We start from the raw sequence: 26799 nt of genomic DNA on the forward strand, positions 1-26799 counted from the left end.
TTCTGATTTAACATAAGGAGCAGTGAAGCCTCTTAATGTGGTTCAAACCAGCTGCAGACAAGGGGACTTCCACCCAAGATGCTAAGCCATAGGACCAGGCCAGAACTAACTCAGGTAGATTAACAGGAGCTAGGCAATAATGTTGGAAGCAGAATGCCAAGAGAGAGTCATGAGTATGACACTGAGCAGAAGCAGAGAGAGAGGGCTTCTTAGGCACACAATCCAGTGAAAAGGCAGACTTGGGGAATTCTGAGCAAGGAAACTGCCAGCTGTTTCTTAGGTTCTACTGCATTCAAGGAAACAGGATTGTGTGTCCATTCCTTGTAAATAAACAAATTTGTACCAAAGAATACATCTGTCTGATATAAGCGATTCCTCACCTTAACAGAAACAACCCTGCAAGACCCCAAATATCAGCTAACAATGCACACTCATCAGTGGTACCAACTCTCTCAATTTCATTGACAGTCTCATATTTTATGTGCTTCTTAAATATCCAGCTTCTGGAGTCCTGTGATTACACAAGACTCTCAGCTTTCATATAGAAAGAAAATAAAGATTCTAATGCATATGTTTGCAGAGAAAAACACAGCCCTTCGAAGCTCAAACTCCTGAATGCAATTGAACAAATCTCCATGTTTATTATTTGAAAAAGAATCTTGTGATTTCTTGGAGCTTGGCGTATGATGTTTGAGTTCTTGGGACAAGCAAAACTGCTCATTGATGGCTGCATTATATCCCAGTGTAGCCCTAACAGGATAGCTAGGAGTAACCAAGAAGGATGTGGGCAAATTGGAGAGAGTCCAAAGGAGAATAACAAAGATGATCGGAGGTTTAGAAAATGTGACTCATGAGGAAAGATTGAGAGAACTGGACGTGTTTGGTGTAGAGAAGAGAAGGCAGAGAGAGGACATGAAGGGCACAGTGAAGAGGGGAGCAGCCCCCACTCCTGGGCCATAGGCAACTACTGCAAATTCACATGAATGTCCTTGCCAAGCTGCCATCTCTCCTTCCTGAGCGGGCCCAGAAGTGGAGGAGGTGCAGAAGGTTCCCAGCTTCTGGGAAGTGGGGAGACTGGTCTGAAGGATCCTGGAGTTCTGATCTGCTCACCCACCCCCACCACTTGCTGACCATTCAATTGCTGCTTCTTCCCCCACCTCTAAGAACCTGCGCCAGGTAAGAGAGACTGGCCAGGACCTCGCCCTCCCTCCTTTCCCCTCCAACAGAGAGACCTGGACGGGCTGGGGCTTCTCCTCACTCCCCTCCCACTAGAAAGAACACCAGGCCCCAGCTCCCCGCTCCCCAGAACCCTGGGACGTCATCTCCTCCCACTGCCTCCTCCATCTCTTCTGCTTCCCAGCCTGCTCTGGAGGGAGAGAAGGCAGCTTGGCCAAGACATACGTGTACCACGTGGCAACACAGACAGTGGAAACCCCAACCCTCTCCCCTCACATGCACCTCTTGGACCATGACCTCTGCTACTGAGCTAGAAACCTGGGCCCTCTCCTTAGGAAAATTCTGGTGGTGCGCTGGGGACATGGTAACAGTCTTCAAATATGTAAAGGGTTGTTCTAAAAAGGACGGGGATCAATTGTTCTCCATGTCCACTGAGGGCAGGACTAGAAGGAATCAGCTTAGTTTGCAGCAGGGGAAATTCAGGTTAGATGTTTGGCAAAGCTTTCTAACCCTAAGGCTTGTTAAACCCTGGAACAAGTTGCCTAGGAAGGCTGTGGAATCCCCATCGTCGGGGGTTTTTAGGAGCAGGCTGGATAAACACCTGCCAGGCATGGTCGAGGTTTACTTGGCCCTGCCTCAGCACAGGGGGCTGGACTTGATAACTTCTCAAGGTCCCCTACAGGTCTATGATGCTGTGATGTCACACAGCAAGCCACTGAGGTGCTGGATTGGGTTTCTAACACAGATCAAGTCTATACCATTTTGAAAGTGACACTGTCACCTTAAAAATGACTTTTCCACATGAAACTTTGCACTGCCTCTTTGGCCTAAGCTGTTCACCAATAGCCAGGGCCTTGCTGGCTTGATTTCATGAGGAGCATATATTGATAATAGGAGACAAGCCTATTCTTTGATGCAATCCTGTTTACTCACAAAGCATGTCCCCTCAAAACCAGTAGGAATAAATGACCGCTGTCTGTCTCCTTGTTCAGAAATCCAGGCCTGCCACTCCAGCCAGTCCTGTGTCCCAAGGAGCTCCCTCTTAGGTCCAGGCTACTAGTGCTTCTCTGGCTTTCTTTTGGCTTTCTGATTATTTTTTGCCTCTGCTGTGACACAGACAGCTGAACCAGCTAATACCCTAGCCCCTGTGTTTTCAGTCTGTCCCAGAGAAACTTCTCCTTATCCCTGAGTTTTCTTGCCCAGCCTTTCCCAAGAGGCCCAGAACCTTGGGCAGTGTTTTCTATTGTTTCAGCTATTACTATGTAAAGGAGCTTAATTGCTTCTACCATTTAGTCTGAAAGCAGGGTAGCTAGCAGGCCCATAAGCTTTAATGAATTCTCTGACTTCCTAGGGATCAAAGTATGCTTGATGGCAGCCTTTAACTCTTTCTCATCCACTTCTGCTAAAAGTAGAACTGTTCAAAAAATGGAATTTCTGTTCGACAGGAAATTCCAACATTAGTTTTCATCCTGAATCAGAACAAAAAGTCTAATTGTCTTAAACCAGCTTGTGCAACAAAAAATTCCCCAAATGTTTTTTATTCAATCAAATTGAAACAATTCTAACATCCCTGAATGGAAACATTTCACTTCAGCTCAGCTTTAATCTCTGTATCCACCTGCACTGCTGGGGGCCTTATGAGCGTTGTAGTTCCAGGTCTTTCATGGAAAGACCTGCTCCCTATGATGCGCCTTTTCTGCTCCCTATGATGACCTGCAGCAGCTCAGCCCTAACGGGGCACATTGTGCATCATGGAAGATGTGGCTCCGATGGGGAGCAGGGTGTATGGGGAAATGGAAAGCACAAGAGACCCAGAACTACAACACCCACAAGGCACCCTGGCAAATTAGAGGGAGGAAGATATTAAGGTTGGTCTGGAAAAAAATTGCTTTGTTTTGAATTTCCTGCTGGAAAATTCTGTCAAAAGCTATTTTTTCCCATGGCAAAACCCCAGTTTTGGATGGGAAAAGGCTTCGTTGTAAACGTTTCAACCAGCCCTAGTCACAAGTGACACTTAAAAATGACTAGAACTGAAAAAGACCGGAGAGAAAAGAAGTCTGTCATCTCGATCTGTCGCCTTTGTGCATTAAATGGCATGATTGCATGACCTGTTTCCCCATCGTAGTCAGTTTCCTGTTTGTGTAAGGTCTATCAAAGCAGAGGGGAGAGAAAATGTGTTTTAAAACACTTTTTATAAACAGGAAAAATGAGATTGTAAAACCACAAAAATGGCAGAGGGACTCAGGGAGCTGTTGTGGGAACACCAGGCTGGGAGATGAGCGATTGAAGCTAAAGGACAAAGTTGGCACAAGAATCATTGGGGATAAACTGGCCAGGAATCAGTTGAGGTTGGAAATGAGAAGAAGGTTGCTAATGTTACTATCAGAGGAGGAACGTTCTGGAGCAGCCTCCCCAAAGGAGGAGTTGGGGCAAACAACCCAGATAGTTTGAAGATGGAGCTGGATACGTTTCTGATCAGGATTCAATGCCGGAGTTGGCTGCACTAGTGCATTCAGTGACCCAGGAGGCCCTTTCAGTGCTGTGATCAAGAAGTGAGCTAAAGAATATAGGTCCATTAGTTCATAGGCGCTAGATCGCAATCTTGTAATAAATCTCTTTGCAGAACAGCCATTAGAGGGTGGCTCGAGCCACAGTGTGTGGGTTACAAGATGTAGGTGAATGACGGATTTTTTTATTAGCTAGCAATGCCGAAAATAAAATAAAATAAAATAAAGGGTTTTCGGGTCAACACAAAAATGAAGTTTTTCAAAATTTTTGGCAAATCAAAAGTTTGTGGGGGAAAAATGTATGTAGGGGCAAACTAGAAGTTTTGTTTCAAGCATCTCTACATGTTTTTTAAAATAAAATTAAATGAAATATTGAAGCTAAAAAATCAAAACATTTGGGGGAGGAGGGTTGGGGAATTTTTTTTTTAACCAAAACAATTTGGCGAAATTGACACACATTTGTCAAATGTTTCTGTCCTCAAATCTGCATTTTTTTCCACCAAAAAAAGTTTAGGATGAAAAATGTCCCCCAGCACTAGCTACAGGTACTTGTTCGCTTGGAGTCGAAAGCAGGAGCATTTGCCTCCACCTGGTCTGCATGTATCTCACCATCTCTCTGCTGTGTGCTTCACACAAAGCCACCCATCCTACCTGTTAAATGGCCAATTTTACCATTTCCCATAAAGATGCCCCAGTGCTGGTAAGCCACTCGGTCAATCTCAATCAGGTCTCCAGGCTTGGGTCTCTTCTGCGGGAGGAAAAATTATTGTCCAGTGAAAATGGCAGGGAGAGAGGGTAACTGCTGAGCAACCAGAGACAAAAGGAAAAGATGCCCTGGGCTTGGAGTAACTCAGAAACTACTGGTAGAGGACTTTCACTGGAGAAAGAAGTAGTCAACTGAGGCTGAAAATAAGGTTTATACCTATCAGAGTAGGGATGTGCTGGAGCAGCCACAGGGCCAGCTGTACAGGTGGGTGATGTGGGCAATCGCATAGGGCACCATGGTCGGGGAGGTGCCATGGTAAGGAGCAGGCTAGGTCTGGGGGGAGGCAACAGGGGCCAGGGGTGATGGAGGAGTGGCTGGGGACCTGGGTGGGCAGCAGGGGTCAGGAGTGTTACCCCCCCCCCGCTCCAAGGATCCATTATGCTAGAGTGCTCTCAGGAATTCCCTGAGGACACGGCACCTCCATCCAATAAGTGATTGACACAAGCAGTTCAAACACAACGCCTTTTATTAACACAAAAATCCCTATTGTAGTAAGCTAGAAGCACTCCGAATTGCAATTATGTACAATCCAAGGTGATGCTGAGTGGGCAAAACCCCTCTTCCGATGGCCAATCGTCTATGGGTCCTTGGGGAAATGATTTGAGACAGCAGTTCTTGCTAGCAGTTCTTAAGCAGCAGTGGTATTTCTCTGTGGTTTCCTTGCTCTGTTTGTCTTTATAGTTAGACTTTGTGCACCAGCATTGTGCTCAAGCACATCCTGCTATACTCACTGTCATGACCTGCTGCTTTACCACCGTTCGCAGTTTTCCCATGAACTTGCTATTTTTCTGCCCCAACTTTCTGTCTGTGTGAGCTGCCTGCTTTCAGTTAACAGTGATAAGGGTTTCAAAGTAGAGTAACTCATGTTTTCCGCTCTCAAGGGGCACCAAAATACAAATTTCTCAGGGTTCATTTTCCCTAAGATCAGCCCTGAGCAGCCTCCCAGTAGGACAAGTGGGGACACACAACCCACTTAGTTTGACGATGGAGGTGGAAGCGTTTCTAACTGGGATGATATGATGGGGTTGGCTGTGAGAGCAGGGATGGGACTCAGTGACCCAGGAGGTCCCACCTAGTCCTACATTCTGTGTTCCTTCATTAAATTAGTTTTCACTCATAAACTAGTAAACAGATTCCCTTGTACATACTCAGAAAAATCATTGTGTGATCAAAGGGCAGGCCTGGTCATTTGGGCAAGGATCTTCTATATTCATTGTGGCCTGGTCTATACTTATGGGGAAATTCAGCAGCAGTCGACAGGAGTTACGCAAGCTTCATAGATAAAGATTTTGTGCTAATTCCTCTGCGCAGAAGAAGCCCTGCCCTGAGCTGTCTCCTTTTCTTTTCTGTTGCTCCAGGTCCCTTTAATTTTCTTCATTTCTAATAGAAAGATTCCTGGTCTCCAGTCAATTTATGAAGCTGGTGTAATGGAATGCATACCTTAATAGAATCCTTATCTATGTGGCTATAATCCATAAAAGTGGGGCACACCAGAATAAAAGAATTAAGAGAAGCAGAGCCACACGCTCCTGACATTAGATCAATGACTGAACAATTAGCTGAGGAAAGGTGGTCTGAAAGAAAAGAATAAAACTTCTAGGAAAATAATATTCACCCAATATAACTCATATCCTGAACAATAATTTGTGCTGTTAAATATTTTTCTTTAATAAAAACTTAGTAACTAAATTAACCCTGCACCCTATAGTCTTTCAGTGCATCAGAACCTGTATTTAATCAGCTAAAGAAATTAATTGGATAGATTTTCCAAAGGGCCAGCGCACAGCAACTTCCATTTCCTGTTGGCTGTCTGGATGTTTTTGAAAATGTGGATCTTTCATGTAGGTGCCTAAATGGGAGCTGGTGTCTCTGGAAAACCTATCCCTTCCAGAGGTACAGTCCACAGTCTGCTTCCTTAGTAACAGAGCTGGTCAGGAACTTTTCAGTGCAACATTTTTCCATCAGCACATGGCAATTTGTCAAAATCAAAATGTTCTGTTCTAACGGTGAAAATAATTAAGTATTGGAACAACTTACCTAGGGTTGTGGTAGATTTTCCAAGACTGGCAATTTGGAACTCATGACTGGATATTTTTTCTAAAAGTTCTGCTCTAGGAATTATTTTGAGGGAGTTTGCTGGCCTGTATTATACAGGAGGTCAGACTAGGTTATCACAACGATCCCTTCTGGTCTTGGAATCTATGGTTCTACGAATCTATGAATAAAGGACAAGCCCAGTGCAAGTTATTCTGATATACAAGCATTTCAGTAAGTACTTACCCCGTCAAGTGGCATTTTCTTTCTGCTCCTGAAACAGAATGACTTATTTTCTCAGAGTTTTTGTTTTAAAAAAAATTAAGATTTCATTTTCAGTTTCTCTTTAACTAATTCAAACACTTCACCTACGTAAATCCTCAGATCCTGATAAAAGAAACATAGGTGGGGTAGGTTTATTGCCATAAGTATCAGCAATGAAGGAGAGGAAATGTGTAGGGTGCTGACTCATTCAAACACATCACCTATGTAAATCCTCAGATACTGATAAAAGAAACATAGGTGTGTCCATTAGATCTAAGTAGCATTAATGGACACTGGCTTCTTGTTCCTTGGGAACCTGTCTAGCTCATTGCTGGACAAGAAAAGCTAAAGTTAGACCAGAGGTGGGGTAGGTTCATAGCCATAAGTTTCTGCAATGAAGGAGAGGAAATGTTTAGGGTGCTGTAAGGGGAAATATCCGGAAATAATATAAATGGATTTTAAAACAGAAATGTTATAGTATTGCCACAACCCTACATGTTCAAACCCAGGAGTGCAGCTGCAAGAGATATTATGAGATTGGCTCAAAAGTAAGTTGCTTTTTTTAAATAATGCATTTTCGGATGAGCAGGGTGAGGCCTTACACCCAGCTCAATGACATTTCCTTATGCCGCAGCTGGTTATACAGGGATCTCTCAGCTGCCGTAGGATGCCACATGTCTGCTGTTTACTCAGGGATTGTTCACCTGGGGCTGAGATGCAGCTGTCTGTGGTTGGGCGCAGGTGCTATTTATCCAGCTAAAGCTGAGATGAAGACATCGCTGGGGTGAGGCATGGGGGCTTTGAATACAGGGATCCCTCAACCGGCACTGAGATGCAGCTGCTTCTGAAGTGAAACACTACAAGTGTTGGACAGCAATTTTACACACCGGCTAAAGAAGCAGAGTGAATTCTGCATCCATTTGTAACTAGAGGGAGGAATTTAGGGAGACAGAGTGAAATTACCCCCATTGGAATTTGACCAGGACATGAGGGTTAAAGCTCTACGGATTCTTTCAAAAAAGTGGCTTGGGATTTTTCATGAATATGATCTTGGTGTTTACAACTCATCAGAAAGGGAGCACCTCACTCTGAGCATCCCCTGTTAAATCAGTGCAGTTTTCCAGGAGATCATCCCTGAAAGCACTGAGCCAGTCCAACCCTGCATAGCTTGTGAGAGAAGATGGGGAACCAGGACACTAGGTGACCAAGTTACGAGCCCCATTACCGTATGTTTGCAGCTCAGACAGTAGGACACAGGGGTCTCAAGATGAGTTTACTAGGATACAATTGGGTGTCATCTATGGGGCAGCTTTGCTCATGAAATCTCATTTAGCTTTCGTCTTGCATTGAAAACAATCTGCTGATAAAGGATGAGAGCCGGGTTAATCGCCCCAAGCCAGCACTGGTACGAACCCCACTCCTTTCCTCTGCCGTTACTCCTTCCGATGCTTGCGTCTCTGAGCCATGGATCTGATCACAGCAGCTGCCACTCCCATCACCCCCACAGTGCCCATGGCTATGGCTTCCGTGACCTGCGGAACAGAACAAAGTGCCCATCGGACAAGGGGGTTCCCATGTGGGGTCAATTACAGGGTTGGGGCAAATGCGGTGGAAAAGAACATCAAGCCAGTCCATGAGACATCAAACAGCACCTGCTGCAAAAGCCTAATCCAGGGAAGCCACATACCACAGGGTAGGTCAAGATCTCCTGCCCTGGGGGCATGAATCAAATGCCCCCCCACAGGGCGCCCCTACAGTCTCCCTCCAGTAATGCAGAACTGCAGTACATAAAGCAAAGGAGGCAGCTGCAGCCAGCTGGCGCTGTGAAGAGGAGCCGAGGCAGGGGAACAGAAGCAGCGCTGAGATGCTCCGGTGTGGAATTGATTTGGGGGGAAGGAACGAGCTGGATTAATTTTGCAACGGGACCAATGCTGGGTTTGAAGGTGTTTGAACTGCACCTATTGCAATGGGGTCCTGGTCGGTGACTGGGGTTCCTAAGTGCTGCCACAAAACAAATAATAATTGAGCAGGGGCCAGTGGTCACTCGTGGTACTGCAGCCACTTCAGGAGATGTCCCGGGGCAGCAGGCGGTACTGCACCCTGCAGTACATCTGCCACACTGCAAAGCAGTGACATTACTGGGGGGAAGGGGTGGGGGCTGAGTCTCATTCACCCCTAAAGACCAACTGTCCCAAGAGGCTCAGACTCTCAGCTCTGGGGCTGCCAGGTTTGATCCATGGGTCACGGTCACCATACAAGCGTGAGGCCCCGTCCCTCTCCCTTTCCCCCTGCACCCACCTGGTCACTCATGGCCACACCATAGCGCAGCTCCATGACAAAGTGCTCACAGTTGTGGCTGGTCAGGTTGTAGGGCATCTCGCGCCCCACCAGCTCTTCGGCCCTCCGGATAATCTTGGAGACAGGCAGTGGGGGATGCGTCTCGTCGTGTTTGTTGTTCACTCGATAACGATCCTTGCGCACCACATCCTCCAGCCAGTCCTTCTTCACATAGGCTCTGTCAGACAGGGCAGCCAGGACGCTGGCCACGCCGTCCATGGGGTGCTCACCTTGGGGGGCAAGCAAGATGCATCGAGTTGGCACTGAGCTGGGTATGACACAGGGAGAGTCCATGGTGCCTGGGGGAAACTGCACCACCCCGGAGCCCTCTTTGCATCCCTGGAGGCTAGGAGCAATGGCCGATACATGGGCTTCCCCCACCCCACCTTCCAGTGGCGGCAAGAGCAGAGGCAGCAGGGAGCTTTGCTTACAGCCATTCTCTGCTCTTCTGCCTGCAGTCCCCTTCCTGGCGACAACCAGGGATAGGGCAGCTTCCAGAGGCTGGAGCACTGAGTTCCCCGATGGCAGTCGGCCTGGCCGGCCCCTACTGCACTCTTCAGAGCTGTAGTAGTTCCAGCTCCCGCCCTGTGGCAGCAGGCAGTACGTCATGCAGCTGGCCGCCATGGCACGGGAACCCCAAATCCAGCACAGAGCACTAGCTCCCTGCAGGTAGAAACCCCTCAGAGAGGTTCCCATGCAGCCGCACTCCCATGGCAGGGACCCACCTTCAGCCTCCTGCAGAACACACCTCCCCCTTTAGGGAGGAGGGGCACTTACAAGGAGGAGCCAAGTGGACGACTTTGCCATCGCCGACATAGATGGCCCAGTGCTGGTAGCATGAGCGGAAGATCTCAATCAGGTCGCCGGGTTTGAGTTCCACCTGGGAGAGGCGATACAAAGATCCGATTAGAGAGTCCTGGTGAATCGTGGCCCTTTGCAAAGGGCTCTCCAAGGGAGGAAGGTGCATCATCAAGAACACATGAACAATGAGGGCTGGAATGTGCTACCAATCTGGAGTGATGTCATGGGTTTCCAGTGGGATAAGAAGCCGACTCTTACTCCATTGCCATCAATCTCAAGTTATTCCAGTTTTAGACCAGGTTAAACAAAAGCAAGATCTAGCCCCCAGCCTCATTGACTTCAGTGGGATTACTCTACCTTGAACTAGTGTGCAAGAGATCAGAAGCTAGCCCTAGTCCTGTTAAATTCACTGGAGTTACTCTGGATTTACTCCAGGCATAACTGAGATCAGAATCTGGCCCTGACCCTATTGCAGTCAGTGGGTGACTCTGGACTTACCAGTGGTGCAAAAATCAGAATCCGGCCCTGGCTCCATTGCAGTCAATAGGATAACTATGGATTTAGTTCAGGAGAGCTGAGATCGGAATCTGGCCCTAACCCCAGTGATTTAAGTGAAGTCACTCCACATTTACACCAGTGTAATCTGATAGCAGTATCTGGCCCAAATCTCTCATTTCCGCATAGCTTCCATTCTCATCCCTGCAGATCTTGTTGCTGGCTTGTAACTGGGGTTTCCTGGTTGGGCTGGATAATATTTTGGGGGGTCATGAAGCGCACCATTCCTGCAGATGTTGTTAGGTGACATATTAAGGCAGCATCCCATGCTCTTTAATGTGGTGCTGTCAGGTTGGATTTGACTCCTGAAACGTAAAACCAAGGGAACCATAACCCTGTTTATTTATTTAATCCCAGTGGAGTGGGCGGTGGGGGGGCGGGAGGAGGGGAGGTTTAGCCAATGAATGCTCTCCCTGGTTGGCTTTTTGTGGTTCAAACATTGCAGAAGACCCTAGATGGCATGGAAACCAGAAAGAGAAACTGACTTCAGGGCTCACTGTTATCTGAATCATGAGCAAGTCATGAGTGAAAAAGCCATGGCGTGGCTGGGCGTGTGGCTGCACTTACGTGGACGGAGGGGATCTTCACCCTGATGCAGGAGGTGGAATTATTTCGCTTTTCATCATTCATCTTGGTTGAGTTGCGGGCTTCCTATTGGCATTGCTAAAACAAAGGCACATGCCACCTTGATAATAACCCCGAGGGCAGCAGAGGAAGGTGGGCCCAGCGGCTATGGTGCTGGACTGAGTCTCAGGACACCTGGGTTTATCCCTGGCTCTGCTGTGTGGCTTTGAGTGCTCTCCCTGCTTGTGTCTGCCTCTCCCCACACTCCCCCGCTAGACCACGCTGCCTCTCATAGAAAACCTGAGGCCAAAGCAATTTACCCAGCACTACAGCAGGAGAAGGGATCAAAGCTCAGGACACATAAATCCTGTGCTCTGCCTAGTGGCCCATCCTCCTCCTCAGATATACATCCCCCCCTCCTTGGATTGTCCACATGTCATGTACCTGTAGGAGGTGCTCACACCTTTCCTGTAATGGGTTAATGTAACACTGTCTGTTGGGGAGAGGAGTGTGAAGGACTTGTCATGACATCACAGGGAGTTTGCTCCATCTCTGGTTACCAGGTAACCACTGCCCACCCCTGTGGGGGTTTCCCCCAGGGGTCTGGTGTGTGAGCAGTTTATTCCGCACAGTGTTTACAAAGGTGCCTTAGATCTGTGTCAGAGTGATACCTAGCTCTTCTGTAGCACTTAGCATTCATAGATCTCAAAGCAGGTCAGCAGAATTTTACAAGCGGGGAAACTGAGGCACAGAGCGAGGAAGTGGCTTGCACAAGGTCACCCAACAGGTTAGTGGCACAGCCAGGAATCCTGGCCATCTGAGTCCCAGGCCACTGCACTATCCACTAAGCCACACTGCCTCCCTGCTTCCTTAGTTCTCTTCCTCTAGGGCAGTAAGCTATACCAGAATAAGGCACCTTTATACTGCTATAGCTGCATCCACACGAGAAGCTGTACCACTGTTGTTAAAAATATCACCCCCTCACAGACATAGTGATGCTGGGACGACATTTGGGAGGAGCGCAAGCCATAAATTGGGAGGTTCCAAGAGCATCAAGAAGTTGTTACATCCAAATCCCAAATCCTGGAATTGTTGTCTAATTTGAAAATCCTTGGAATTCTTGCATTCAATTTGGAAATCCTTTGAATCCTTCTGAGAATCTCAGGCCCCACCTAATCTGTAGTAAAGTTAACCCTGTATTAACTGGGTTATCCAGAGTACTATGGATAGAGCTTGCTCCACCCTTCCCTTACTCCTGTTTTAGTGAGTGGGTGTTTTCCTCCCCGTGCTGTTGTGAATGATGTAGTTACACAAAGCAGCCAGTTCCCAGCTTGCAGTTCTGCAAGCAGACTTATTTTTGGTATGCTGAGTGGTCCCTTTACAAAATAATCCTTCCTCTGTCTGTCTTGGGCATTTAGATGGTGAGGTTCTCAGCGCAAACTCTCCCTGCATCTGCATTGCCCCGCACAACAGGGACCCTGATCTTTGTTGGTATCTGTGTAGCACCCAGCACAATGGGGCTCCAGTCTCAGGCGGGGGATCCTGTAGCACCTGGCACAATGGGGGTCCTGATCTCAGCAGTGGGATGGGAGGGGGCATCTGTGCAACATCCACTGTGATGGGGGGCCCTGATCTTGATCAGGATCTGTGAGGTGCCTGGCACGATGGGGGCCCCAATCTCAGTTCCACGTGTCTGTGCTATGCATTGTGTCTGGTCATTCTCAACTCCCCCAGCTTCTGCATTGAGTGTCTGTGCCATGCATTGAGCCTGCCCGTTCTCAAGTCCCACCAGTATCTGCGCTGTGGGTCTGTGTCACAATGTTAAATATCATGACGTTATATTTATCTATTGCTTTATTTTGACTTGTCACGTAACAAGCGGTATCCATCAGAACCCCATAGGCCCAGGTCGGGGACCGGTTGGCTCAGGTGGGCAGGGAATGGGATGCGGCTTTGATGGAGCCCCAAGGCAGGGGGACTGTCTGACTTGAGGACCAGGGATTGGAATTGTTCCCTATCTGGTGCCTTCTGATGTAACTTGACCAACTGACACTTATGGGACAGAGTCTAACAAACCACATAATGTACAGGAGAGAATCAGCCCAGGGAACTGGCAGTGAGATACTGATCTGCCACTAGAGGTCAGATTCCAAAGTGGTCCCAGATTGGTGGAGCTGGATCAAGGCATGGGATATGGGGCCCTCCGCCTCTAGGGCACTGGTTCTGATCCAGCCCCAGGATGGAGGGAGACTGGCTGGCTCGCTCATCGGGGAGATTGGGACCTTTCCCCTCTAGGGGGCTGTGATGATTTCAGGAATCTGTCTGTACAGTTGAGGAATCCTGGGTGAGATTCTGAGCTCTCTGCACATAGCTTTACCAAGCGGCAAATTCCATTTGGAAGGTGCAGCCCCTTTGCCTTCCCTGTTGTCCTTTCACCTCCATGTTGGACAGAGATTCCAAGGGGTGGTGGTGTGTGGGAAAGGCCTAGCAAGGGTGGGTCATTGAATGGGGGAAGGGCTGCTATTCAGAAAGGAAGTGCTCTAAACAATAGGCTGGCTCCTCTCCCATCCTGGAAAACTGGTTTGTCAGGGGAGAGGTCACCTGGCAAGGGGGTCACCCGTTGAGGCTGACCAGGAAGTCACCTGACCAGGGACAGGAAGATTATAAAGAGCAGGAGCTGCACTGTTGTTTGCTTGCTCTTTGCCCATTTATTTTCCCCCAGCTTAAGAGGAGGGAAACTGCTGCAGGAGCCAGCTGAGGCAGGGGGCTCTGTCCTACCTGAATGCAGGTGGGGCCCCCAGACTCCCACGGCACGGGTGAGGTGAGCTAGAGAGGGGACGTGTGCAGGGGTTATTATTTTTGCGTGTCTCTCGTGTGACTAAGCAAGGAGCCTCAGAACTCTTTGCAAAGTGTCCATGTTACATGCTACACCTGCCATGTGCCCGTGAGAGAGTTCCTGGTCACCTGGAAGGCACACACCTTCGGTGGGAGTCTGGGAGAGGTGTGATTAAGCGACTGGAGTATCTTGGGGTCAGCAATGGAGCAGGGGGCCTACGGCAGGTGGGCTGAGGGGCTCTGTTTCTGTGAAGGGGTGACAGACTGAGGGTTGGGACCCAGGCAATGTGCTATAGAGGCCAAGGGATGAAACAACGCTCCAGCCTGCTGAGACCCAGGGAAGCTTAAAACAGCCAGGGGTCTAGAGGCTGGGATTCCCCTCAGGGCAGCCTGGTGAGTGGTGAGCTCCACTGGATCTATGACAGGGGCCCCAGCCACAATCCTGCCTCATCAAGGGGCCTGGCTGGTTTGCGGGACAGGGAATGTGGATGGGTCTTTCCCCTCTGGGATGCACCAGCTCCAGTTCAGCAGGAGGTTGGGAGACTGGCTTCCTGCCTCACCGTGGACCAGAGGCTGGAATGTATTTTTGTTCCGTATCTGATGCCTTGTGACTTGGCCAATTGGCATTTACTGTTCAGATTCTAACAAGCCACGTGCTTTCAGATAAGGGAACTGGGAGTGAGATCCTGACTTTACATGAGGGCTCGGGTTTCAGAGTGGCCCAGGATGTGGGTGGGGTGGGTCAAATGGGACATTCCCCTCTAGTGGGTGCTGGGTCCAATCTGGCTCCAAGACAGGGGACTGGCTAGCTCAGGGAATGGGATCCGGTGCCTTTCCTCTCTAGGGGTGCTAGTTCCAATCCAGCCTGAAGTTGGGTTGACTGGCTGGCTCAGGGGATTCAGGGACTGGGATATGGGATCTTTCCCTTCTCAGGTTACAGCAAAAGGCTTGAAAATGTGACCCCTAAAGGCCAAAAACCCAGAAGGCAAAGAAGAAATCAACATTTATTGTTTTTTTTAAATCTCATTATTCTTAAAACAGTATCATGATTTTTGAGCCGTTGGGGCTGGGAACACTCCAGGTGAGCCAGCAGGGCAGTGGCAGAGGACAGAACAGAACACAGGTCTCCTGATTCCCCTTTGCCGTGCCCTAACCACTGCACCACACTTCCTCCCAAGGCACATGCATTATTCATCTTCATTCTCTTTTCTTGCAACCACACTGTGGATAAGAGTTGCAGCCACCGCTATGCCCGCTAAGCCTAGTATGGCTGCTCCTCCAAGTTCAAACGCATCTGTGACCTGCAAAATAGAAGGGAGATTCAGGGAGGCATTCAGGGTGTGCAACCCTCGAGGGCACAAGAACCACACTGAGTGAGTTAAAGTCTGTTCTGAAGCCTCTGTAAACCCACAGGCAGAGCTGACAGCTCATAACATACACACCAATGTTTGGTAATTCCAGAATTTTTAAGGCCAGACAGGACCATTGTGCGCACCAATCTTACCTCCTGCATAACACAGGCCTGAGATGTCACCCATTGACTCCAGCATTCAGCCCATACACACCTTGTTACGCTCAGTTTCCCACTCTCAGAGCAATTGGTTCAGGCTCTCTGCAGACTCAGGCAGGCATTAATGCATCAGTTTCACCCAGTCCATATATTTAGGTTAACCATAATGCCTAAAGACTTCCTTTCTTTATAAAAGATGAGGTTCTGGCAAGCAAGATAGCAGGTGGAGAGAGGTGAGATTACGTTAGACCGCTGCATGCCAGCCCAGTCTGAGACCTGCATGATGCAAGAAGCCCACACTGTATGCGCATGTACACCCCATCCCTGAAGAGGCTGCATGCCAAACGGCTACACACCTGGTCACTCTTGGCCATGCCATAGCGCAGCCTGGTGACAAAATGCTCACAGTTCTTACTGGCGACATTGTACGGCATCATCTGCCCCACCAGGGACTCAGCCTCTAGGACGATCTTGGTCACAGGCTGTGGGCTATATGTCCTGTCGTACTTGTTGTTGACCCGGTACCTGTCGTTTCCAGCCACGACCCAAAGGCGGTCCTTCTTCACCAAAGCCCTGTCGGTTTGGAGCGACATGACGCTGGAGAAGCCGGCCTCTGCATACTCACCTTGGAAAGAAGAAGAGACACACATGGAACATAGATGTGTTAAGCTGAAAAAGGGGCTTCCAGCAGTGGGATCCTGGCTCCAAAGAACCAGAGGCCTGTCCTAGATTCACAGGGTATGTGCTATGCCCCAGCCTTTAGAAACTATCTTTAAGTACACCCAATATTAGCCAGCCCAAAGACCCGGCTTTTCATAAGGGCAAGATCCACCGCTCCCAACGCTGAGACTAGCCCTTCTGATTTCAGCCCTCCTGTTCTGTCCAGATGGACTCCACAGCGAGTCCAACTGAGATTCAGTTTAGAGGCTTCTGCTGCAGGGAGCCATGGAAACAGTGAGTATCCGCAGCCACAGGGTGCAGCCTTGTTAGAGCAAGGGAGCATTTGTTAGACACCTGGAATCCCTCAGCAACACGTCCCTAGATCAGCATGGAAAAGCCAAGCACAGATCAGAATCCAGATTGGCAGAAACAAAAGCCACAGCATGCCATGAGATCCACCTTACTTCTCTGTCCCTCTGCCCCCAAGTGTCTGCCAGCACCCTGAAGATACAGTCTCCTCTTGGCTTGTGTCTGGTCCCAGCCACAGCCACTGCTGTGTTCACAAGTTCATCCCACAAATTTGTGGCAGTTTCACTGAATTGTTAGTTTAAAAAACAAACAAATCCCCCCTGCAAAGAAATATTTCCATTTTTCAGTTCAAAATTACTTTTTCAAAATTTCCTTTCATCTTATTTTTAAACATTTAAAAATGGTCAAAATCAAAACCAAACCTTTCCAAACAAAACACTTTGTCCAACCTGAAATGTTTGGGGTTTTTTTAACTTTTCAATTTGCCAAAAATCTCAAAACGTTTAATTGTGGGGACAATACAAAATTATTTAAAATACTTCTTTCCCCCCAGAATTGCCAATTTAAAAATCAGTGACTTACACAGCATTAGCTTTGAGTACAGTGGAAATCCAGCCAACCCATAAAGGAGACTCCAAAATTTGAAGACCCAAAAGCATATAGAGCTAAAGAAATAAATTCAGTATCCTTATTCCATGCTCAACTCAAAAATAGCTGGGAAATTCCCATTTATCTACAGATTTTTTGGTTCAATTGCAATTTTGAAAAGTAAAGAAAAAGAAAAAAAGGTTGTTTCAGATTGGACCAAAAATGAAAATTTCTAGCAAATTAGAAAAAAAGTAATTCAGGCCACACAAAACATTTCATTTAATTTTGAATGTTTTAAAACATATTTAATTAAAATAAATAAATGAAAAGAAATTTTGAAATGAAAAGTTGTTTCAAACCAAAAAATCAAAATGGTGATTATTTTTGGAAAACTTTTTTCTAAATGAACTCGTCAGTGAAATCACCATGAATTCACAAAACATTTTGGCGTCTCCAAATCTGCATTTTTGGCTGAAAAAAGTTTGAGCTGAAAATTTGGCGCACCGCCCGCCCCAGCCTGTTCCCCCATCTGGAGCACCAGCAGAGTAAAGTCTACATATCCCGACACGTCTCTTACTTGGGGGGGCTAAGTGGATGACATACCCATGTCCCACGTAGATGACCCAGTGCTGGTAACCAAATCGGAATATCTCAATCAGGTCCCCACGTTTCGGTTCCCTCTATAGGAGCAAAATTTGATTATGCTGAACATTCAGGACTGGTCTATGCACCAGGTTGCAGATGTTTAGCTAAAGGTGTGATTTGAAACCAGCTTAGTTAAATCAACACAAAAAGCTCTATGAACACTCAATTCAAAGTTTACAGCAGGCTAATTTTGGTTTGGCTGAAGTTGATTAAGAACAGGTTTGAGCAAAACAACAACAAAAAATGCTTTCAAAATGAAATAACTCTCCATATAAAGGATTTGCATCAGTTTCACTAAACAGGCTCAATTAAACCAGTACAACTTGGTATATAGACAGGTTTGTGGGCAACCTTGCCCACAGGAAATTACACCATCTTAATTTACAATAACTTAATTTAAATCTGTTTAGTTAAATGGAAGGCAACCTATGTGTGGAAGCTCTGAATTTGGTTTAAAAGCAGCTTCTTTCAGTTTAATTTAATCTGGTTCCTAATTAGAGTTGGGGGAGGAGGTTTTCATGGAAAATTTCAGGTTTTTCAGCAGAAATTCAAATACTGAAAAAATTCAGATGAAAACAAAAAAGCATTGCCATGATGCCTCATGCTCCTATTCTCTTCTATAGTCCAACTTCCATCCCTGGTCAGACTACATCTCCCATAAGACACCATGGTCTTCCTTGTGAGCTGTTGTGATGCCTCATGGGAGTTGTATTTCAGGGACTTTGTGCTTCCATTCATCTTTATGGGCCAGGCTCCCTGGCTGGACTACATTTTCTATGATTCAACATGGTCTGCTCTTTGCTGAGCTGCCACAGTGCATCATGGGAGACACATGGCTATGGCACATAATGGCACATATGTAATCTGGCCAGGGTGCCCATCCCATAGAGGAGAAATTTGTCATGGGACAGCAGAACTACTAATACAATATGGTCTTTGGTCTCACTTTTGGATAGAGGAAGCAATGAATCATGGGAATCCCTGGCTGCAGTGCATCATGGGAGATAAAGTCCAGTGGGAAGCTCAGTCCTTAGAGAAAGGGAGCATGAGGCAATGGAACTATGAAGCATTGCAGCAGCATTTCCAAATAGAAATATTTTGGTTTTCAGACATTTGGTTTCTTGTTGAAAAATCAAAATTTTCCATGGGAAGCAGACACTTTTTGCAAAAATGTCATTTAGTTGAAAACCATTTCCACATTTGTGAGCACCTCACAATCTTTAATGTACTGTATTTATCCTCACAACTGTCCTGTGAAGCAAGGCAGTACTATTATCTCCATTGTACAGATGAGTTCCAGAAGGGTAGCCGTGTTAGTCTGTTTTTAGCAAAACAGCCAAAGTGGGTTTCTTCCCACGAAAGCTTATGCCCAAATAAATTTGTTACTCTTTAAGGTGCCACAGGACTCTTGCTATTGTGCAGATGGGGAAACTGAGGCACAGAGAGACTTAGTGACTTGACCAAGGTCACACAGGGAGCCTGTGGCAGAGCAGGGAGTTGAATTTGAATTTTCATCCAAAAATATTCAGGTTTTGGTTTTTCTGACCAAAACAACCAAAACAAAAACACCATCTGTTTTCAGGGGGATAAAAGTAAGTTTTCCACCAAAAATGTTTCAGATTTTAGAGAAAGAAAAAAAAATTTCTGTAGGGGAAAAAGCCCGCAACATGTTTTCCCCATCAGCTCCAGGCCCTATGAGTCACTGCCTGGTGGTTTTGATCTCTCTGTATGTGAGGAATTGAATGGAGGTGGTGCTCCCATGTGAGCGGGTGGGGAAAGGAACTCCAACTACAGCTAAGTGCACACGGGAGGCCAGGTTATTCTGCAGAACCCTAGAGGGAGCAGTTCTGTCCAATTCTACCACCTGTGGTCAAGAAAGAGAAATTCAAACTGACCCAGGTGCAGAGTAGGGCTCTAGGGGACCTGGGCTTGTTTAGCCTGGCCAGATGCAGACCGAGAGGGGATCTGGTTGCTCTCCATAAATACATCCGGGGGAGGGTAACTCAGGAAAGGAGAAGTGTTGAAGATAAAGGACAATGTCAGCACAAGAACCCCTGGGAATAAACTGGTCAGGAATCAATTTTAGCTGGAGATGACAAGACATTTCTGTCTATCAGAGGAGGGAGGTTCTGGAACAGCATCACTCATGGGGATAGAGGGGGGCAAATACCCTAGCTAGTTTGAAGATGCAGCTGGGTAAGTTTCTGACTGGGATTCTATGACAGAGCTGCCTGCACTAGCAAGGGACTGGACTCAATGACCCAAGAGGATCTCTTACAGCCGTGTCCCTCTGCTGCTGGGGAGAGCAAGACAGTCCAGCAACTCTAACCCTGGAGTGTAAGCCTGGCCTCCCTACACCCTACAATCTTACTGAGAAGCATGAGCCAAGCTGAGGGCAGCTGCTGCACTCCCATGGCTGTTTGCTTTGTATCACACTGTCACGAGCTGGCTGGCCCCAGCGAATGAAGCAAGTCCAGCACCCCTGGCTAGAACAGGTGCTCCCATTTAGCCAATTAAGATGGCAGGGCAGCACCTGGGGGCTATAAAGGATCAGGAAACGGGCCCCTGAGTTAGAATAAGCAGCTTCACTCAGGAACAGTGAGAACTATGAGAGATCTGGGGCTGGAGGTGTCCTGGGAGGCAGCAGTAGGTGGTTCCTGGGAGAAAACTGAAGGTAGGAGATCAGCAAGTGAGGTTTGCTGATTGGTGTCCTCAAGCCAGAGAGAGCCAGGGCTGGAGCAGCAGCAGCTGCACAGGGAATTGCCTGCTGGCTGAGAGGCGTGGAGGAGGCTGCTCTGTTGATATCTCTAGTGCTGGAGAGCTGGTCCCTGAAGAAAAGTGAGAGGGCCAGGGGGTGTGAGGGATGGTCCTAGCAGAGAGGCTGAAGGGGTTCCTGCTGGGTAGAGCAGGGTTGTATTCCAGTTGGAAGGGCTGGGGTGGTCATCCTGGTACAAGGACAGGAGAGGCCAACAGAGGCTGGGGCAGTGTGGGATGGGCTGTCCTGAGTTTTAATGAGTAGCTGCACTGGGGGGGGGAAATGGACTATGTGTCTGGGACTCTTTTTATGGACTATTTGAACTAGGCAGTTGTAATAAACTAGCCTCAAGGAGGGATTGTATTGGGACAAGAGAACCTGAAGTGAAGTTACTGAGTCACTGGAGGGGAAAACTGAGGTAAATATGCCTGTCATGGCATGGCCTGCCCCAAGGGGACCACTGCACTGCAGGCTGTTCTGATGTACCCACTACAGGAGATTTCACTGCCTACTCTTTAATTAGGGCTACACTGATAGTCAGCTGTACAGCTGGGAATAGGACTCAGGAGTCCTGGCTCCTAAAGACTAGATCCAACTCCCCTCCCAGAGCTGACAATAAAACCTGGGGGTCCTGGGTCCCACTCTCTCCTGCGCTAACCCCCTAAAACTCTCACTTCCTAGGGGTGGGAAATCATCCCAGGAGTCTTGACTTCTAGATCATGGTTGGTAAATCAAGATTCCCTGGCACAAAATCCCCACAACTGTTACAAGAGAAACAATATAACTAGAACAGATAGTTGCCCCACAGTTGTTGGGCAAACAGCTGCCAGGATTGGACATACCCTGAGCCCTCCTTTGGTTAAAAACCCCCAGAGCTATATCAGTTACTTGCTTTAGACCCTCTTGCAATACCTTGCCCCCAGTACTCACAGGGATGAGAAATGTCTTCTCCATGGGGCTGGAATCGGAGGTCCTTTGCTTTCTTGACTCCTTTGACTTTCAGCGCCCTTTTATCGGCTTGTAGTTTCGATTCTCCCACTGGACTTTTGTAAGGCAAGTGCCACATGGCTTGGATTCCAGCCCATGGGAGGGGCATATTTCTCTGTGCCGCTGACTCTGCCTGTGTCCACATTGGAGTTGTGCCCAAACTCACCTTTTGTCCACAATCAAGCCCCTGAAGCACGTGTTTGGGCAAGTAGATGTTGAACAAGCTAGCTCACGTGGGGGATATGGGTATGTGCTGGGGTCAGCGGTGGCCTGCCCTCTACCTGCCCCACTTTTCAATGTGGATGTGTTGGAGAGGTGGGTACCAGGTAACAAGTCTGAATAGTCCTCCACTGGCATTCCCACAATGCACTGTACCCATATCTTCCTGCCACTCAATCTGTAATGTTCCCACTCACCCCTATGTGTACTGCAAGTACTATGCTGCAGCATCCAAAGTTCAGTACTGCAGCTGAAAACAGCAACAGCTGAGTGAGTTGGCCTGTGAAGGATACTAGAATTGTAATCAACATGTGGGTGGAGAACAGCCCGCAGTAGGAGTTCATATGGAGTAGCAGGAACACCCACCTGTATGCTTACACTTCATAAGAACATTGGCCATACTGGATCCACCAATGGCCCATCTAGTCCAGTATCCTTTCTTTGACAATGGACAGTGCCAGATGCTTCAGAGGGAATGAACAGAGCAAGGCAATTGTCAAGTGATCCATCCCCTGTTGTCCAGTCCCAGCTTCTGGTGGCTGGGGGGTTTAAGGACCCCCCCAGAGCAGGGGGCTGTATCCCTGGCCATCTTGGCTAATTGCCATTAATGGGATCTATCCTCCATGAACTTATCTAATTCTCTTTTGAATCCAGTTACAGTTTTGATCTTCTCAACATCCCCTGGCAATGAATTCCACACTGTGTGTTACGTCAAAACGTGTTCCCCCTTTTTTTAAACTGCTGCCTATTGTCACTGGTGACCCTTAGTTGTAACGTTACCTGAAGGGGTAAATAACGCTTCCTAGTCACTTTCTCCATACCATATGTGATATTCTAGTCCTCGATGGGCACTGAGCCAAAGCACACCCAGCCTTTACCAAAGATTGGCTCTTTGGGGACCTGTGTGGCATGCTTGGAACTGAGCAGATGTGCCATTCTCAGGTTACCCTGTTCCAGACAAACAGGAGGAAGGCCATCAAGTGGCATGTTAGCAAGTGAGAGGGGCCTAGATCAGCACCTAAAAAGGCATCTGCAAGTAGTACAAGACTAAGCTTCACTGTTCAGTTGCAACCTGAATATATTTGCAGTGTGATCACAAGCTGCTACCCACACAGTTGTGCTTTCAAGTGTTGGGGTGGCAGGCAGGGGGATTGGTATTTGATGTCAAAATTCCCAGCTTTGATTCTCTTGCACCTTGTAGCCCCAAAGGTCGCTGGCACAATTCCCATTGGAGGATGTGATTATATATTGTTTTCATTGATTGGAAATCCCACAACTGGCATGTGTCAATACAAACCCCAGTCTGTTCACCCCATCTAACACAACAGCACCCAGGCTAAAGTGCATGGCCCAGGTGCATGTGAAATCAGAAACGAACAGTGCAGGGGAAAGGTCTGTTTGTAGGATACAGGAGGTTAATGAGGCAGTGATGAGGCTTACTTTTATTGACTAAAAGATTTTATTTTAATCAAAAGATAGGAAAGGTGGAAAAGAACCCCCCTTGCGCGAAAGGTATAAAATGCGCCAATTACAGGGGGTCTGTGAAACTTACAATCAACAACAGCTAACAAGTAACAATATCTGATTGACAAGTAACAAGTAGCAATTCACAAGTAGCAAACAACAGCGTTCAATTCACAAGTAACAAACTACAAAGAGATTATACTTACAAAGATTAAGCAAGGATACATTACATTGGCCAGTTTCAGTTCGCGTTTGCTTTAAATTCTGCAAGTGGGGGAGAGCTGCTGTGGGTGATCAGTTCACAGCGAAGCAAGCCAGGAAAGATGCGTCAGCCCACCAAACTGACACGCCCAGAAGATACACAGAGTGCCAGGTGGGGTTCAGTTTCTCTCCACCTTCTGCTACCTGGGTTTAAACTTTTATAGTTTCCCGCGGTCAGCAGGGCTAAGCTCCATTGGTGGCTATTTGCTGCATGACCTTTTAAGGTCATGGCTCAGTGTTTAGCCAACCAGGTGTTCATGATTTTCCCAGGCAGAGGCTGACCAGGTACGTGTGGGACGTGCGGTTGTACTGCTGAGTCAACCCTCCCCATGCTGCTTTTAGGGTGGCATAGATATAGTGGCGCGGCAAACGCCATGTTATAATTCTGTTCCCACATGCCCCTTGGCGGATGCCAGCGCCACTTAAACTAGGTCGCTGGACTTAGAATTTGGAGGTAGAAGGGCGACACCCTCATCCGACTGCAGAACCATTGTGACCATGTTTACATTAAAAACTTTGTGAATCAATATTTTCACTAACATTACACAAATAATAATAGCTGCTAAAAACAGAACAGACAATAACAATGATAATAACCAAGACATGGCGGATGGGATGCCCAAGAAATTACTGAGCTATCCCAACATTCCCCAAATACGTTGTTCATGTAGGTCTTTAACAATTTGATTAATATCATTGATAGCTTCAGTAACATTTTCAGAAACATTAGGGATAGAGGTACAACAGGTTCCCACGCGATTGGCCAGGATGGCACACAGACCTCCTTCCTTGGCTAACATAAGCGTTTTTGGATAACATATTTGCGCATTTGGGAGACTTGATTATTAAGAAGCCCCAATGCTTTAGCGGTGTCATTGCCCAATCTTTCAATGCCTTCAGTAAGGTCTTGGAGCTGATGGTACGTTAAGGCACTACCACATAAGAGGATGTTCTCCTTAATCATGTAACAAAATCGGTCCATGACTGCTTGACTCTATTATGTGGGTGCAATGGGAGACCATGTCGCCCAAGGTAAATCATGCCAGGGACAAGTTCAACAGAGCCAATGGTACAGCGGCCCTGAAAAGTGAGGGGTAATGTGCAGGCGTTGGGACTACAAATCCAAAAGTGTCCAGGCCATAAGGGGAAATGGGTTCTGGTTTGGAAATTAGGGATACCTGTGTTTAAGATGGGTTTAAGGCACCTAGGTTGTCTGAGTGTATCAGATACATTACAAATGTTAGTACAGGCAGCACTGACATTGAGGTGCTTTGTTCATAGAGATTTGCCCACCTCTTTAATTGCCCCCAACAAGTCTAAATAATAAGTAGAGAAGTTAAAGGTGGGTTCATTCATTACATTATTAGCAGGGGAATAACACAGTGAGGACAAATTAAACCCTCCCTCTTTGTTCAATACAATACATGACCCATTTCGATGTATTATTTTGTTGGGAGTGATAGTTCAAGTACAATTTTGCCGCCAGCCAATCATCTTTCAGATGGCGTTTGGGTCCGGAAGGTTTGGTGCCCCCTCAGAACACAGTTCTGCCTCAGGCAACTCAAAGGCAAGGGCATGGGTGGCCAATGCAGGTGATCGGGAAGCAAACCAGGCATACTGATTCCACTGGGACTCGTTGGGTTGGCTCAATGAGGGATTGAAGGGCAGTGGGACCAGTCCATATTTTTTGGAGTAGCTTGACCTCTACAGCCCGTGCCGCTTTTTGAAAGGCAGCAATAACCAGGTTGCCAGACGATGAAGAGTTAACTGAGAACCACCTAGGCATAACCAAACCTAAGAAAAAACAGACCTAAAAAACAGAACTGGACATAACATGTTAGTTGATTCTACTTAACCAGTAGCCAATGACTGATTCTACTTAACCAGTAGCCAATGACTGATTCAGTTTCTGAATATCATTCTTGGCTGTGCTGCACCACTTTGACCTGTTCATGCCCAGGGAACATACTAAATGCCCCCTGCGCACACAAAAAAATGATGCAGAATCATTTTTAGCAAAAACAGGCTTTTTCCTTGCATGGTTCACTATGGAGGTGGTGTTATACAATTTTTTCCCCTTTTTTTCCCCCCCTCTTCTTTTTAACAGTTGTAAGGGTTGGTTTACTAGTGACACATGCTTCACCATGTTACCTTTACGTTACCCTTTTACTGGGGCTAGGCTTTGGACCCCCATTCTTGCCCCCTCCAAAGAAACTTTTTTTTTTGTTGTTGAACCCTAACAGACTCATTTCACATGTGGCTCCAATACAGAGCCATTTCAGTCATGCCCAACCCAGTTTCAGCTGGCCACACCCAAGAGGAATTCTCCTTGCTTACAGCCATGGGTGGATCTTTCCCCGCCCTGTAAGGCAGGTAATTTGCATCCATATCCCCATTTGCCAGTTTACTGGTTTCCAGAAGTTTAACTGCTATCCCTTTCAAGTTTGGGCTAGGTTTTAAAGAGAGGTCCACCATTTTCCTTAGCATCTCATAAACAGGGTCCTGATGTTTCTTTATTGCCAATCTGTGACTCCTTATAGTATCAGATGTACCTGAGTTTAGTAAGAGATTATAAAATATATTCAAGGCATTCAGAGGTGAGAGTTTCCCTACCACCCCGTTTTCCCAAGAGATTAACAGCACATCTGTCCTGCTGTGTTGCTTTAGCTTTCTAAATTTCCCTTTGAAATGGAGCTTACAGAGCTAGCAGCCTGGAGACATTCAGGTCCCAAGTTCATTGTCTTCCCACCATAATGATTAACCACAGCTATTTGGTTACAGGGCAGTTCAAGCTCTTTAAATATTTTTATTCCATCTGAAACCTTTTTTAAGGTATCCAAACTGAACCCTTCTAAAACAAAGTTAGTGCATTCATTCACATTTGAAAAACTTCGGTAGTTAAAAACTAAACCACTTTTCTTCACATCTAAGCTGTTCCTTGCTACAGGCTGTGACTCATCCTGAGCTGACCTAATCAATTCACTTTCACACCCTTCAATTGCAGAAAACTGCTTGCAAGGGCTTATCAGGGGGTTTTATTCTTTTAGGAGCAGTTTTAGGCAACAAACCATTTTTCACAGAAATTCTACCCCTATTCTTTTCAGCTAGAGGCTGCTCCAAAGAAACATTTCCCTGAGCCCCAATAGACTCTTTGGGTTTCAGTCAAATCCAGGACCAAATTTGACACCACTGGTGTTTCCTCACTTTGCATAAGGTGAGAGGCACACCCTGTCTGCTCTTAGAGGGATGATTGGAGCTAAACTTTCCCTCTGCAGAAAAACTGCTTCTTTTAAATTTCCAATCATTTGAAATTTTCCTTTCATCCCAACCCACATGGCTGTTCACAAACTAACTTTCGGGGATTGGGGTGGCTTTCCCCATGGGCAAGTTATTGCCCCCAACAGACACAGGCTTAGGAACTTTTTTTTTTCTTTCTGTGTCTTAGTCGAATCCACAACCACTTCTGATATATTAACTGATAAATCCTCCACCAGCATGAGCTGAACAATGCTTTCTGCCTGCTTCACAGACAGTACACAGGGGGTCACCTCCCCCAAATCAG

The 26799-nt window shown here is 47.0% G+C and overlaps 2 protein-coding genes and 1 long non-coding RNA gene across 6 annotated transcripts in view; 1 reads left to right on the plus strand and 2 right to left on the minus strand.

Moving 5' to 3' along the window:
* Positions 1-20467, plus strand: part of LOC137150223 (uncharacterized) — a 35880-nt gene extending 15413 nt beyond the window's left edge. The window contains exon 3 of one of the 2 annotated variants that reach the window (XR_010918935.1): positions 15888-20467. This is a non-coding gene — a long non-coding RNA (uncharacterized lncRNA). Of the gene's footprint in view, positions 1-5807; positions 6129-15887 lie in introns of those variants that run through there. The other variant, XR_010918936.1, reaches the window with a different exon arrangement.
* Positions 8181-11070, minus strand: LOC137150444 (phospholipase A and acyltransferase 3-like). The gene is made up of 4 exons (XM_067544404.1): positions 11008-11070; positions 9862-9964; positions 9046-9314; positions 8181-8279 (listed from the first exon to the last, which is right to left on the minus strand). Exons 1-4 carry the CDS (start codon positions 11068-11070, stop codon positions 8181-8183), a joined length of 534 nt encoding a protein of 177 aa, XP_067400505.1.
* LOC137150219 (phospholipase A and acyltransferase 2-like) lies at positions 14836-21354 on the minus strand. Of its 3 annotated transcripts, none has more exons than XM_067543995.1 (4): positions 21237-21354; positions 17484-17586; positions 15765-15974; positions 14836-15140 (listed from the first exon to the last, which is right to left on the minus strand). In XM_067543995.1, exons 1-4 carry the CDS (start codon positions 21258-21260, stop codon positions 15124-15126), a joined length of 354 nt encoding a protein of 117 aa, XP_067400096.1. In that variant the 5' UTR covers positions 21261-21354; the 3' UTR covers positions 14836-15123. The 3 variants fall into 3 exon arrangements, with proteins under 3 accessions (XP_067400096.1, XP_067400095.1, XP_067400094.1); XM_067543994.1 differs by having other exon boundaries at positions 15756-15974; XM_067543993.1 differs by having other exon boundaries at positions 15706-15974.
* Between the last annotated feature and the right edge of the window lie 5445 nt (positions 21355-26799).

Source organism: Emydura macquarii, unplaced genomic scaffold (genome assembly GCF_026122565.2).
Source record: "Emydura macquarii macquarii isolate MOO-44397 ecotype Brisbane River unplaced genomic scaffold, CSIRO-AGI_Emac_v2 contig_968, whole genome shotgun sequence".
In the NCBI taxonomy this organism is placed as follows: Eukaryota; Metazoa; Chordata; order Testudines; family Chelidae; genus Emydura; species Emydura macquarii.